Source organism: Syngnathoides biaculeatus, chromosome 14 (assembly GCF_019802595.1).
Source record: "Syngnathoides biaculeatus isolate LvHL_M chromosome 14, ASM1980259v1, whole genome shotgun sequence".
Classification (NCBI taxonomy): domain Eukaryota; kingdom Metazoa; phylum Chordata; class Actinopteri; order Syngnathiformes; family Syngnathidae; genus Syngnathoides; species Syngnathoides biaculeatus.
The window spans coordinates 17,103,647-17,119,240 of NC_084653.1; the positions used below are offsets into that span (position 1 = coordinate 17,103,647).

Consider the following 15,594-nt stretch of genomic DNA (forward strand, 5'->3'; position numbering starts at 1 on the left):
ATTAATGTGGACGCTTACTCTGAAGGTCATTGATGCTGGGATCATTCCCATTTTCCAAAAGTTCCCCCTCTGTGCTCAAGCTGCCATTTGTGCCGTTTTTCTGGCTCTTGTGGTCCACTTGAGCCTTAAGTTTCTTGATCTAAAAACACAAAAACATGAAAGCTCAGAACTACCAACTAAAATGGATAAAAAGCAGTTTCACAGTCGTCCACATTTCAAAATGCATTTTCGGCAGACTTACACCCGTCTTACTTTAACTTGCGCAATTTTGAGCTTTTACTAATTTCACCCCGCACAATTTGTGATAGTTAATAATTGTCTCTTTGTTATCAACAACTTTTTTAATGATAATTTTATTTTGACTTGCACAGCATGGTCTTATGTCCTCCTCTTCCCCCTACCTGGGGAGCTCCGTCGTGGTCATTACAACTGCTCACTCTTGAGCTGTGTCGGGGAGTTATGATATGGGCCCGCCTCCTGGGCTCTGTTCTGGTCTCTAGTGTATAGAGCTCGTGCACCTATGTCATAAAATCCACGTGCCTTTTGTTTACCTTGCCATATTGCCGGTCAAGCTAAGCATTGCTCGATGCTAAGTCGGTTGAAGACGACACGGAAATATGTCTTGTAGCACGACGCCCAGAGTCTTGTCAGATACCGTCAGACATTTAGAAGGTGAAAATAAATGACGGTATGTGGAAAGAAACGATGTTTTCGCCAATAAGAAATTGGACTATTAACCAGCTTGCGCTTGTCTTGGACAACTGGATCTACACATGTATCTCCTGAGTAAGTCGCCGAGATTTACACGGAAAAGTTTGAAAGCATAGAAATGTCTGGACGCATACGAATACTTTGTTGCTGGATCTGTTCTCATCAGGAATAAATCCCACATAGTGACAGTTTTGACGGCCTGTGAATGCGGAAGTGTGTTCAGCGACACTTTTGCTGGAATCCATTGATCTTTTCCGCTCGTGTTCAATACAAATGCCAATATTTAAATAAATGACCATTGGTTTTACACAAACTCATTCATTAACTATGATTGAAAAAAAAAGAAAAAAAAGAGGACGCAGTCATTTCCAGGGAACGTACACGGAAGCGATTGCAGCCACACTTTCCTTTTTTTTTTAAACATGCATTGTTCTCAAATGAGGCAACTTGGCATTATAAATACTTTTTGGGAATTTGACAATAATTCCTGTCTCGTCTGTTGTGACAACCAACAGCACAACAGGTCTCGGGTATTGTAAACATTCTCCTCCGGTTCAATGTTTCCCGCAATGTCGAGCAGCTCTGTTTGACCGGCAATATGGCGCCGTGAAAATGGTGATGTCACGTGCACGAGCTCAGGTGGTTAAAAGTTCCTCATGAACAACTTTTGGGGTGGTTAAGATGAGTCATAATAGCACCTCTAAATTTGACATTTTAACTTCTGAAACCTTTGGCCAGATTTTAAGGTCTTTACAGTTATACTGTAAGTGCACGCATAGGCAAAACGCACGCATAACAACCTTTCCCATGTGACAAACCAAATGATTCCGAGCAGTGTTATGAACGTGGTCGGAGTAGTGGACTCTAAATGTTTTCAATGGTTTCTATTTCTCGGATGTCGACAACTTACCTGCTCTATCATTTTTTCACGCTCGTCCACTAGTTTCCTGAGACGAATCTCTGCGGGGGCAGAGGGAAGTAAAACAGATTTGATTTAATAAATGTAACAATTCACAAACAATGTTGGGGATGTATTTGGATGAACAAATCAAAACTACACAAGGAGGAATAAATGAACATACCAAGAGTGGGTGGAGCCAAAGGCGCGGTGTGAGGGGAGCTGGGTCAGGGTTGGTAGGCAGATGCATGCAAAAAGTGCAGGCATCCATGGAGGGGTGATGGAGCAGAGCGTGAGGGAGGTCAGTTATCATGCATACAAACTCAGGAGAGGGCACACAGCACATAACTACAGCACAACCCCCCCCCCCCCCCCCCAAATGGGGCTTTTCCACAGAAAAGAAGCCCAGGAACTTTTGAGTTCCTGAGATCCATTACACTAGTGAGTTCAAGGTTCTTTAAATAAATGAGGCCTTATGTTGCTCAATACTGACACCGACTAGATATTTAAAAAAATTTATTTCAAGCTTTCAAGTTAATGTTTTATTATATATCTTATTATAAATTAATTTTTTTTATACTTTTAAAATCTGACCCGTTATCTAGGTGAGGCAATTGAGAACAAATTCTCATTGAGGAAGTCAATTTCAAAATATACAGGTACAGCTCAATAAATTTGAATATATTGCATTGACTGAAACTTCACACAGTTCCACGACGAACTCGAGAACAATAAATCATATTTATTGACATCAGCAGATGCACACACCCACTTGGGGTCGGACCTCCGCTTCTTAGCTGTTTAGTGGAACCGACTCAGCCAGCGGTGGACCTTGCGAAAGGAGCAGCGGGGGCAGTGGATCCCACCCCTCAGCCCATGATGGTGACCTCCCAGCGGCGGACATCGCCAGAGAGTCTGCCACCGTGGTTTACAGCTCAGTGTGACAACGTAAACGTCTGTGTTTTTGAAGTTTTGCTTTTCAATGTACTTCAATACTCCCCCCCCCCCCCCCCCCCCCCCCAAGTCTTGCATAACACTGCATGTTTGTCAACACAGTCGGCTCCCCTCAAGGAGTTCCTGGTAGCTCTTGGAAGATCCTTCCCGCCAGGAGGATTGAAATAATCCTAGGGAAACCTTTTGTACCCTGCTAATTTTTTTTTTTTCAGAGGGAACACAAGGTGAACTCAAGCAACAAGGGTGGCTAGGGAAGTTCCGGCGGCGGGGAAGCCCCTAATACTGTGAACCCCACCATTCGAGGTGGACAGGCACAGAGCCCTACCGTGATTATGACAATCTCAAAACCGTTTGTAACTGTGTATAGGTATCTGAAGATGATGGCACTTGAAACGAAGATCAACTACGAGCATTCACTTCATGAAGCTATGGTACATAATTATACAGTAGTTAATTTATTCAACTCAAATAAACCACCTTCCAATTAGGCTCATCAGTAGCTACCATACAAGCATAAATAAGATACAAATACAAACTGATGTGACAAACATGGGAAAACAATTCACATAAACATAAAAAAGGATAATTCTAGGAGCAAAGTAGTCCACATGAACTGTTAAGGAGCTGCTTCTGAAAAAGCAGAAATAATTTTCACTTTTGAATCCAAAATCATCAAAAAGTGTTGTCATATCTAACACCATTGTTGAAAAAGCTTGCAATTTACATTCTAATAACTTTTTTGGGCACGTAGAACTGAAACAAAGGTTTATCATGGCCATTGATAAACTAGATGTCAATTAAGTCAGGAAAAAAGTGCTACCCAGTTTCCCGCTTGAACAGAAAAAATAAAAATCAACATTGCACTGCATATTGCTTGAGAACTCCAACCGCTAAGTCATCTTGCAGTCATCCCTGCCCTTACTTTTGCCTTTCTTGCCATTTTTCTTCCCATCTTTTCCAGGGAGGGGCATGTCCATGTTGCTATGGGTTGCATTTGTGTCTATCGGTTTCTCATTGGCATCCAATGCTGCTTCTACTGGTAAGGATGCAGCTCGAAGGGGGATTTGGTCTTTGTCTGTGATTTCTGCAACTCCAGTGTTGGAAGGCTCTTCTTTATCCTTCGTCATGTGGCTTTGTTTATGCATGTCATCTTCCACGTCAACCAAATTACGTTTACACCCATTATCCGGTGTGGCTAAGTGGGTACAGGCCTCTTTATCCTTTGAGTTTTCTGTATTACTGATATTAACAGTATCGTGTTCACCTATAAGGACTTCTTCAACGGGTACCTCAATGTCCAGTTGCTCTGGATTTTCGGGTGTGGCTACAGGTGTACACGCCTCTCTATCATTTGGACTTTCAATACAACTGTTAATATCAGCATTGTTTTCATCTGATCGGACTTCTTCCGAACCAGCCTCAACTTTTGGCTGCTCCAGATTTTCATCAAACTGTGTCTCAATGGCTGCGTCTATATCCATGTCATCAAAATCAAAGGACTGTCCTTTCTCGTCGTCATCGTCAAAATCTTCCACGCTGTCCTGTTGGTAGGTCTCTAGACCAGTGAGCACTTCATCCTTATGGACACTTTGACTCCTTTCATGTTCCACGGGTTCCTCTGCAGGCGGTAATTCGTCATTACTGACCTCACATCTTGCTTTCTCAGATTGTGGTGTCGGGACCTTTGTGTCGGAGGCATCTTCAACAACCTGCTCTTCATGCAGCAATTTCTCGATTTCAGCAACAGGTTCAGCCCGTGCCTCTACAAGGATCTGCTCCCTGTCGAGGACACAGGAGTTCTCCAGCTCGACTGAGTTGAAGTCCTTTCTGTACCTGTCCACATTCTCTACTTCTGGCTCTTGGCTTGTAAAAGTTTCCTTTTCAAGAACGTTCTCAGACACCTTGTTGAGGGTGTCAGAATTCACGGCAACAGAGGGATCAGATGGTGACAATTGTGGATCTTGTAGACTGTCACCAATGTCATGGGTAGACAGCACAGACACGGGATTCTGACATTCAGAAGGCTCGAGGTGAGGAATTTCACCATGACCTTCGATATCTGATCTGGCTACAGAGTCTTCTTTACTAGAGTTTGTAGTTTCAGAACTTATTTCACTTTCATTATGGACAACAGTTGGGCTTATGTCACCTTGACTTGGAAGCTCTACGTTAGTGGAGAAATCTAATCTGGAGTCACAAACACTGTGAACAACCTCTGGCTCAGAACCCGTTACATATCCTTCCTGGACTTCCACAGATTCCAAACTTTCTTTTTGTTTATTGGTACTGTGATCCGTTTGTGTCCCACTGAGTGGTAAAGTGAGAGAAAAAGTCTGATTCAAGGCTTCCGATTCATCTGGCTTTACTTTTTCCACTTCTAAATGTTGTATGTTTTGCTCCAGCTGGGACTCTTTGCAATTATGAACATTTGAGGTTTCTGTTTGTTCCACCTTTTCAGATACAGCTACTTGACCTGCAGTTGAATCTACGAGGCTCTCAGTGGTGTGACCATCAGTGCCACATTCCGTGGCAGACCCATTATTTCCTGAGGCCACTCCCGCGCCTGCTATCTGAATAATTTCTTGATTTGTCACAGTTTCTTCCTTTTTGTCCCCGTGTTGAGTTTGTTCCTCAAGGCCTGCTTTCTTTTTGCCTCTCTTCTTTTTCTTTTTCTTTTTAACATTCTTATGAGGCTTGGTAAAGATTTTTTCTCCCTCGTCACTGCTTGCCTCAGCAGTTTTATGGAGCAATTCCATGTTGGACTCAGGCTCTACTACTTGTGGAGAAAGTTCAGAATCTTTGACAACTGGTACTTGGGGACACAATTTGGAATGATTTATATCTTCTTCCTGGATACAAGAGTCAGAATCTTTTATATCTTTAGCTTGGGGACACGATTCAGAATTTTTTCCGCCTTCTTGGTGACATGATTCTGGATCTTTTATGTCTTCTTGTGGATTTGATTCAGAATCTTTGAAATCTTCAACTTTGGGACAAAAGTCAGAAAGCTGTATGCCTTCTTGAGGACATAATTCATTAGCTTTCACATCTACTTGGGGATAAGATTCTGGATTTGTTAGGTCTTTTAGGGGATAAAATTCCAAATCTTTGATTTCATCAACTTGTTTATAGGATTTAGAATCTTGTGTATATTCTTGAGGGCGTGATACAGAATGTTTGTCTTCCAATTGGTGACATAATTTTGGATCTATTATGTCTTCTTGGGCATGCGGGTCAAAATCTTTGACCACTGCTTGGAGACAAAATTCTGGATCTTTTTTGTCTTCTACTTGGGAATGTGATTCAGAGCCTTTTACATCTACTTGGTAGCAAACTTCAGAATATTTGACACTCTGGACTTGGGTACATGGTTCAGAATCTCTTACATCTTCTTTGGGACATGGTTCAGAATCTTTTGTATCTTCTTGAGAGGATTCTGAATCTCTGACATCTACTTGGTGACATAAATCAAAATCTTGTACACTACCTTGAGGAAGCAATTCCCAATCTTTCACATCGACTTGCGGACATGATTCTGGATCTTTTAGGTTATCTTCTTGAGGACATGATTCAAATTCTTTGACATCTACTTGGGCATAGGATTTGGAATCTTGTATATCTCCTTGAGGGCAGGATGCAGAATCTTTGGCAGCCATGTTGCAAAATAATGCTTGATCTTTTATTTCTTCTTCCTGGAGATGTGATTCAAAATCTTTAACATCTTCTTGGAGACAGGATTCAGAATATTGGGCTCCTTGTACATTGAGAGATGGTTGAGAATATTTTAGTTCTTTGGCACATGATTCAGAATTTTGTATATCTTTTTGGGGAAAAGATTCAAAATCCATGATATTTACTTGGAGACAGGGTCCAGAATCATTATCTTCTTCATGGGAATGTGAGTCTGAGTCTTTGACAGCTTGTACAATTGGTTCTAATTTCATCAAATTGATGTCCTCATTTGTTTCCTCCTCAGTACCTGATTTCGGGTTATCAACATCTACTTCACCGCTTGTTTTGTCTTTTATTTCTTCTTGGGGACGTGATTCTGAGTCTTTGACAGCTTGTACAAGTGGTTCTAATGTAATCAAATTGATGTTCTCATTGGTTTCACGTTTGTTTGGCTTTTCAATGTCATTTGAATTTTCTTCGAGGTCACTGTCATTTATTTCTGTTCCTGTTTCCAAATCAGGGTTCAATTGTGGAAGGGTTTCAGGAGTACTTGCTGCATTTCCCTGAATTATAGCATTGAGAGGTATTTCTTCTCTGGCTTTTCTGACTGGCAGTTCAATTTGCAAGTCCTGGCTACTGTCATTTTCTTTAATTGAGCTTGACTGCTCAGAAGTATTAGAGAGCCTGTCGGCACTCAGGTGGCTCGTCTGGTCTTCCTCAAACACTTCTCGACGTTCTTGATCCAACTCTTCCTTTCCACTACTTCTCAACTGAGTCTCCTCTGACCTTCCTGAGAAATCATGAAGAGCAGACTGTAATAGGACGCCAAATGGGAGACACCAGTTTCAAGAGTAATCTTCACTAAAAGAGCGACAGCAGAAGAGAAGGCTAAGCTCCTGGTTGATTCAGAGAACCGCAGAGGAAAAAGGACCATGGGGAAAGCACGAGAGGTGCAAGAGAAGGCAGGGAAAAGATAGCAATTAAACTTTCAACAAACAGCAGAACATCTGTGTGGTGTCAATACAGCAGCACCACCACTTACCTTAGCCAATACCACAAACTACAACTTTCACAATGTTTTGGGAATGTACTCTGAGGATATAGAGGGAAAAAACTATAGAATAAAAAAAATATATTCTTGTAAAGGTTGACGTGCACATTCCCCCCCCCCACAGAAAATCACAATTCTTCCAGAAAATGATGCAAGGTCTGTCAAAGAGAAACTACACACACTTGCTTTTAGAAGTGTTGAGTCGTCACTATGTGCTGTTGATATAATTAAAATTCACATGAAGAAATAACTGATACATGTAACAGATTGTTCGGTATGTGATCCAGGGCTGCTTGACCACCCTTAATGGCAGCAGTGTGTAGTTCCTCTTTAAGCTGTTTAAGGCAAATCAGTGGTATTATAAGAAGCATCATGAAGGCTTAAAAAAACTGAAGATGCAACTATAAAGAAACATTTATTAAAATTCAAATGAGCACAGAATGAAAAATGTCATGTACAGTGGCATCTTGACTTATGAGTTTAATTTGTGCCATAAATGACCTTTTTTTACTCAGTGTACCATAATTTCTCATGCATAAAACACATGTAAACAAAAAGTCCATTTAAAATCAGTGTGTATTATAAAACTACAGGAATTGAGGTACTCATAGTGAAAATTTGGAAGTAAACATCTTCAGTTGGTTTGCTGAAAAGCCATGCAAAAGAGAAAAGATGCTTGGTTCCCAAGTGCGTTTTACCGAGCATGCTGTTCCCCTCCGGCGGAGAGGCCGGCGAACCCTGAGTCGGTTGGGGAACGGCGTCTCCACTGGTTGTGATGTCGCTTTCTGTCTCATCAGCATCGCCATTGATGCTCAGATCGGGTCCCAGTACTATTCCGTGTTTCTGGACAAAATACAGTGAAGTATTCTCAGCCTTAAATATATAATACAATTCATACACTAAGTCATTCTGCACAAAAAATAGCAAGGTAAATACCGTAATGTTTAGTTGGGGTGCAAAAGTACTTCATGAGTACTACTCATGCCTTTTCATGGCAAATCTTTGAAAGATCAAACTTTCATGACATGCTCCACGCACATAAAATGGCTTGGGCCCCCCAAAAATGGCAATCAACAGCTTTCCTTTGTCTAAGAAACCTGTTGCTGATCAAGATTTATATGTTCAGGCAAATTTTCTCGTATGAGTTGGTCAAAGTACGAGCCCCTGAATTAGCTCAAAATGGCTATTTCAAAGTAAAATTGTCGAACTTCCTGTCCAATAACTGGCAAGTCTTTGAGATTTTTACATTCATCCTGTGATCAGACATGCCCACCAACATTCCAGAGTTTTAGTGAGATTTCTTCATTGCATCTTCCTTAGATCAATCACTTGGGGGGAAAGCTCCAATCCCAACATGATTTTAGTCGGCACATCTATTGTGAGTAAACGGACAAATTTTACAAGAAACAATGCCGTGAAACGAAAGGGAAATCTGTTATTTTGGTATGAAGTGGCCGTTTTAGTATCATTTTGGCCATTTTAAGGGTCCTTCAAAAACAAACTTGTCCTGGAGTCTTTCTGATCGCTACAAAATTGGAACCACATACAAGTGATGAACAACAATGAACTGAACAAAAAATCCTCTTTGGGTATAGCATGGTGACCAGGTTTTGCAACTTGCCATAGAACTTTAAACGCACCACTGATTCTGACATCTTGAGCAAACAGTATACCTTCAGAATATCTTTCAGCTTCACCACTTCTTCTCTGAGTTCGTCTCGCTCAGTTCGGATTGCATCTGTGTATTCTTTCTGTCGCTCTAAGGCCTGAGCAGATTTACATTGCAGAATAGAGAGGAGAGGCAAAGCATTTTGCAAGAGTTAGAAGAGAAAGTGGAACAGTAAGGCCAATTTCATGCTGGCCGAAGCTGATGAAAACACAAAAGCTGCAGAAGTGGGTCGTACCCCAATTTTCTTATCCTTCCACTCCACTGTCTCTTGCAGATCAGTTATCTCCCTAGCAAAACCCTCCTGTTTCATACGCAACTGACGGATCTCCTACAGGAGCAAAAGAGGAGACAGTTGGAATAGAAGGTAAAGGAAAAAAAAAAAAGATATTTTGTGTATGAAAGGAAAATCTGCGTGAAGTGAAATCCTAGCATGCGTTTCATGGCCACTGCCTCTGCTTAGAGGGACAGACAATCTTTTACACTGTCATGTAAATACTCACATTTAGAAGCTCCTCGCTTTGTTTCAGTGTACATTTCATTTCATTGAACTGGAACTGAAGCACACTGTGGGCATGTTTCTCGCGTTCAAAGTCCTGTAGTGATTAGGAGTGAATGAATATACACATCCACAAAAACCCGCAGTCACTGTAATAACGTGAAACTGAAAAAAAGTTATGCTACATTCAAAAAGCTATAGAAATTTAAGAAATGGAAATCTGGATTTACGTATTTTTGTTGTTGGAAAGAAAAAACAAGATAAGTGGCTTGGACAAACATGACTTTTTTTTTGACACTCAGCAGCACATTTCATTCTTAAATGCTTTTTTTAGTCTTTTATAATCCAGTTATTCTCCCAAATTTGAACAATTATACGTTCCTTAAAAAAATATTGTCTTGATAACTGTGTGTATATATATTTCTTTTTATCTCACGCTGCAAATTGTAAGATGTCTAATTGATTTTCCATTGTTTAGAGATGAAAGTGGACTTTCGTGAAAATTCCTGAAAATAAAAATACGAGGACTAGGGGGGCCAAGGGGCATGCTCCCCGGGAAATAAAAAAAAAAAAATGGATGGCTGTGGTGCATTCTGGCAATATCTGTGAACAAAATTCAGACAAAAATTGAAAGCAAAATTTCTAAGTCCTGACCCAAAAAAAAAAAAATTGGGCACCACGTAACTGCCGTAAATAGGAGGCCGGCCTGCTAGAACGCGCCTTTATGTGCATGCGCTCGACGTATTGGCCACACTTGAATCAAGCGAAGAGGTGGATGGCAGACTTTTTTTTTTTTTTTTTTTACGCTGTCACACTGCCTCGCGATGGACGCGATGATAACCCCTGCTGTAAGTGAATTTCCTTTGACATGTCCTCATGATGTTGATGACTGTTGACGTATATGCGCTCGCATTACGTGAAGCAGTTCTGAACATGCACTTTCGTAAATGCTCCATACATGCTCAGCACGGTTAACATGCATTTCCTGTTTCCGGGTGAATACCAGTTGTTTTGGAGCAGACTTATTTAGTTAACGTTTATGAAATAAACACACGTCTTCAGAAAACACGAGGGGAAGAACGAACTGTTACAAGTGCCTCAACATGGCTATGCTCGTGAAAGCAAAACAACAAACTCAAACAAATGTTCGTTCAATGTTGTCAACTAATATCCGGATTAATTTTAGGCAATTTTTCCTCAATTTTCCGGAACAATTTTCAAGAAAATTTAAAAATCCAGAATTCCAGGATAATCCGGAGGACTTTAATCACTGATTGTTCCTGTGGCAGTGAAAATAAAGTTCTATTTTTTTCCTCTATTCTAATGACAATCCAGAAAGGGGAAGACATAATTGCAGTTGAAAGTTATCACTCCATGCATGCCATACCTTGACTTTTTCCTCGTATTCCCGCCTTGACTCTGAAAGGAGTTCCTCTAGTTCTATCAATGAGTCTTTCAGAGTGTCCACCTGGTACATCAGGTTGTTTTTTTCATTGTCCAGCTGGGCGTTAGACACCATGGCCTTGCGATACTTCTCCTCCACTTCCTTTAAGGCATCCTGTAAAAATGTACCGACACGTTGCAGTATATAAAATTTAAATTTGGCCAAATTACATTTTATTTTATAATATTTTCCTCTAACGGTAAAGCTGTGCAAGAAGATGAGGTTGGAAGAAACACAACAAGAGAAAGCATTAAAGCAATGAGCATACTTGCTTGACAGGAGACTAAATTGAACAGTGAATGATTATGCAAATAGGTCATGGTATAAAGACCATTAATGGGTTTATGGATTTTGTCAACCTGGTCATAATGTACACTTAATCTCAACTATGAATTTTAGCCTTGACGACATTTCTGTTGGGAGAGGTATTAGCACGAGTTGTTGACAGTGCCTTTTTATGGGAATTAGTTTGCCATTGTGTTATAATAGAACTGGGTCTGGGACTCGATCTCAGACTTGACTATCTTTAAACCCGGCCTTGTTTTAGTCTAAGACATAGGAGACGAATTTTGGGTTTAGTAACCTGGTGTTTGTCTTGAAATGATCTGAAATCTTAAAGTCTTAAGCGCGACGTCAACTTTGCCGTTCATTATATGTGTGCTGAGGATACCGGACCACAGAATGTCATGTCACTGCACGGCTAGCGGAGAGGGTTTTTTTATCCGATACACCATTGCATGGAAATTTTTTTTATTCGAGATCGGCGGCGCGGCAATGTCACAAAGCTCCTCTAATAGGAGAGAGGCTGTCGGACTGAATCCTGAATGCTGATATGGTGGACTTGGGACTGTAAACGGGAGGGGGAAAATGGAGGAAGTAAGACACGGTGTCCCGGTGTCCTGATCTTTGGCACAGTAGAAAAATGATAAACTGAGAAATCTCATTAAGTATCCAAAGAAAATTATAGTATTAAAAATGGGCAATACAGCCAATGTAAGAATAATAAATCGCAATGTAGTTGAGGGAACTCTGTGCTACCATTTCTAGCATCACCATGGGGGTATTGACCTTTAGCTTCTCACAACAGGTGCATACACCCAAAAAAATAAATAAATAAAAGTGTGCAATGTCAGAACCCTACGTTATGGTGCTAGCAAGAACAACCCAGATCTGAGTGTTATTTCTCAACGTTGTTAAATCAAATTAATTCACATTCACAATTAGTCCGTCTGTCCTATACCTTCACTTCTTTTACGTTCTGTATGTACTTGGACTCCACATCTTGAATTTGATCCTTGAGTTCATGAATTTCCTGGTGAAAAGAGCAGCGGCAGTGAATAAGAGCAGCATTAAAAGTGAGAGCGATCAGCAGAAGCGAAGCAGGAGGGACGATACAGACATGTTTGTAGAGAGAACACAGATGGACTGCAGCAGTACCTTAATTTCTCTTGTGGCAGTTTCAGCATCTACGGTGATGGAAGTCTCTACACTTCCTCTTCGTGAGGAAGTCGCACCGAGAGAGGCGAGAGTTGTCGTCGTTAATGCAGAAGCCGCTCGAGAACCCTAAAAACAAATTACATTAACAAGTTAACAAGAGAAAAGGAAAAAAAAAAAAAGGTAGTTCAGTGTTTCTTGTTGCACTTACTTTCTCAAGATAATCCCTGTCATCTACCTGTATAGACAGATAAAAAGGAAATTAGAGCAAAGCCATGCTGACATGTAGACCACTGGGCACAGAACCACACGCAGCGAAACAAACCAGTCTCCAATTCCGTAATTCAAGTCACTCGTCAGTATCACACGTATTTGCAATGGCGAAATGTATTTCTTTCCCCCCAACTTAAAAAATAGGTCCGAGGTGTTTTGTCAAAACACCTAATGAAGCCACTGCTCACCCAGTTCCCCAATGGGCCAACGTTGAGCTACCATAATTACCAAGGCCGGAGCCAGGGGGTTACGTCGATGTGATGGGCCATGAGATGTATTATGGTAGCACAGAGTGTGAAGAAAAAAAGTCACGAAAAAAGAAAATCACTTGTGATTTTAGATGAGGAGGCACCGCTTCAACACCTATCAACCAAATTACTGTTCATGTAGAGGATCTGACCTTGTGTCAAATACAGCGGAAACATTGCCAAATATAATCGTCATAATCCGAGAGAATTTAAAATCGCTTGTACACATTCATTATAGGAAATCGGCAGCAAAAAAATACTCCCTTTATTGATTCATTTCATACTTGACGTACCTCTGGAATGCATTATGAAACAACTTATCCAAATTGTCTGAACTGTACATTTGACATTATGTTCACCAAGATTACATTTTGTTAAGAAAACGAGGTCCAATCTTTTTTGACTGATACTGATCAAATGAAAATTAGGTGACCACATTTCTGATACTCTGATCTGTTCTACTCCAGACCCAACTAATTCCCCTTTCACAATTCATATACAAATATTAAGATACAACAGCTGTAAATATAAAACTATGGGCTAGGATAAGTATATCAAACAAGAAATTAAAGAACGCAATTTTAGGTTCCATCCATTTTCTGTACTGCTTATCCTCAATAGGGTCACGGGCGTGCTGGAGGCCATCCCAGCTATCTTGGGGTGGGGGGCACACCCTGAACTGGTTGTCAGCCAATTGCAGCAATTTTAGAATAAACTACAGTTTTTGAGCTGACAGTTAATTTAAATCTGTCCTCACAAATCAACCAACTGATCAACAAACAGACAAGACAAATGCAAACCCTTGTTTGGTTAAGTGCATCACAGGAAGGCTGCACATGCAGAAGACTAAAAGAGCAATCTGAAAGGCTGCAGCCTCCTGCAGACAGAAATGAGACTCACGTCAGAAAAATCAGGAATAGTAACATTGTCCAAATCTCCTGGGAGTTCTCTGCTACTGGAAGAGCTTCTTAACAAACTGGCAACAGAGCCACAGTTATCCTAGATTGGTCACCAGGGGATGAGATACAACAAATCAAGTCAATGTTGGCCCCAAAGGAAAATCAGCCCACAAAAAAACTGGCATAACCATCCACCAGGAAAGGATTTTAATGCAAGTGCACAACGGGAGCTGTAGTCAATGGTTTGCACAATAGACAGGCTATCTAGAGGGCTCACCACTGGGCTTGTATGGGCAGAATTGGCCCGGCTGGAGGTTCTGGAGTTGGCGTTGCGGTAGCTACCATACTCTACTGGTTGCTGAAAAAACACATGGTTATTACACTTTTCATCCAGCCAAGTCCAGTAACATGAACATGTTAGTGCCACACGCATGCCATGTTAATGCCCCAACTGGAACAACAGTGAACCCACTAAGTTACCTATTTGTGTTTTATTATTTTTTCCTGTGGAACTTTATCCCAAGTTATTTGTTGAAAGACTCAACTGTTTTTGTGCACTTTGATGCCACAAGATGTCACTAAAGTCCATTCAAATTAACTACATTGGGCACTAAGAAAAATCAACCCACACAAAACTGGCACAACCATCCACCACCAAAGGATTTAATACTTTCAAAAGCAAGTGCACAACGGTAGCTGTATTCAATGATTGGCACAAAAGGCAGGCTATCCAGAGGGCTCACCACTGGACTTGTATGGACAGAATTGGCCCGGCTGGAGGTTCTGGAATTAGAGTTGCGGTAGCTACCGTACTCTACAGGCTGCTGAGAAAACACATGGTTATACTTTTCATCTAGCCAGCTGGAGTAACACGGTCACGTTAGTGCCACACGCATGCTTTGTTGATGCCCCAACTGGAACAACAGTGAACCCTTGTTTGCAAGTCTTAAAATTACGTATGTGTTTTTTTTTTTTTTCCCGGTGGAACCTACCCTCAATTACTGTATTTGTTCTAAAACTCACAAAGTACTTCGATGCCATTAGATGTCACCAAAGTTCTGGTTAATAGGAGAGTAGTATTTGGTGTTCAAAAAGAATGCTAAAAAAAAAAAAAAAAAATGCAAAATTTTTCACTGGCTGAGATTTTGGATATTGGGAGGAGTTAAGTTCAGCAAGGGTTGTTATAGAGAGTCCTCATTGCATGCTCAAGCTAACTGATGATGGAGGTGTGATTATCGCTTGATAATTCGTTTAATAGGTTTTTCCAATCAGTAGGCATGGAGAAGGGCCTCGCTCTGCTTGTCTGTAAAATATTGGTTTGTAACTCAGTCAAATGACAAAGATCCCTGTAGTTGCTGGTGTGCTTGGATTTGAATTTGATTTGAGATCATCACGGATTTTCAAGTTGAGAATAAGTCAGAAGTTGAGAATAAACTTTTGTTTAACCACAGATTTTAGCAAAAACCATGGAAGCGCACGATTTGCGTTCACAGGTTACATAAAATCATATGGCAGGCTCGATTTGGCCCCCGGGCCTTACGTTTGACACCAGTGGATTCGGTGGTAATGTCTTAGTTTATCACATTAACTATGAAGGTGAGAAATAAAAACCCTTTGTAAATTGGACAAGTTAAGACCTCACACTGGTATTCTATGTGTTGCAGTAGTATATAGTGTCATGATTGCAAGAAAAGATGACAGTTTGTGGTGTTAAGAGCAAATGCCATATAAAAAAACCATTGACGAGTAAGTAAAGCCATGCAGCGAATCAGCATTGCTCACGGCATGTTTCTAAGTAGTGTATCAATCCATCCAGCCATCCATTTTCTCTACTGCTTATCCAAA

General features: G+C 40.8%; 1 protein-coding gene across 20 annotated transcripts in view; it reads right to left on the reverse strand.

Annotated features, from left to right (window-relative positions):
- The window catches only part of lrrfip1a (leucine rich repeat (in FLII) interacting protein 1a), a 43,388-nt gene that overhangs the window by 2,450 nt on the left and 25,344 nt on the right, over positions 1–15,594 (reverse strand). For 5 of the 20 annotated variants that reach the window (XM_061841375.1, XM_061841378.1, XM_061841383.1 and 2 more), the window contains 10 exons: positions 14,027–14,107; positions 12,541–12,567; positions 12,333–12,458; positions 12,136–12,207; positions 10,839–11,009; positions 9,456–9,548; positions 9,191–9,283; positions 8,960–9,052; positions 7,985–8,129; positions 2,991–7,025 (listed from right to left, as the gene is read on the reverse strand). In XM_061841375.1, coding sequence (XP_061697359.1) covers positions 3,454–7,025; positions 7,985–8,129; positions 8,960–9,052; positions 9,191–9,283; positions 9,456–9,548; positions 10,839–11,009; positions 12,136–12,207; positions 12,333–12,458; positions 12,541–12,567; positions 14,027–14,107 — 4,473 coding nt within the window. In that variant the 3' untranslated portion in view covers positions 2,991–3,453. Of the gene's footprint in view, positions 1–18; positions 140–1,621; positions 1,672–2,990; positions 7,026–7,984; positions 8,130–8,959; positions 9,053–9,190; positions 9,284–9,455; positions 9,549–10,838; positions 11,010–12,135; positions 12,208–12,332; positions 12,459–12,540; positions 12,568–14,026; positions 14,108–14,492; positions 14,574–15,594 lie in introns of those variants that run through there. The other 15 variants (XM_061841370.1, XM_061841376.1, XM_061841382.1 and 12 more) reach the window with 7 other exon arrangements.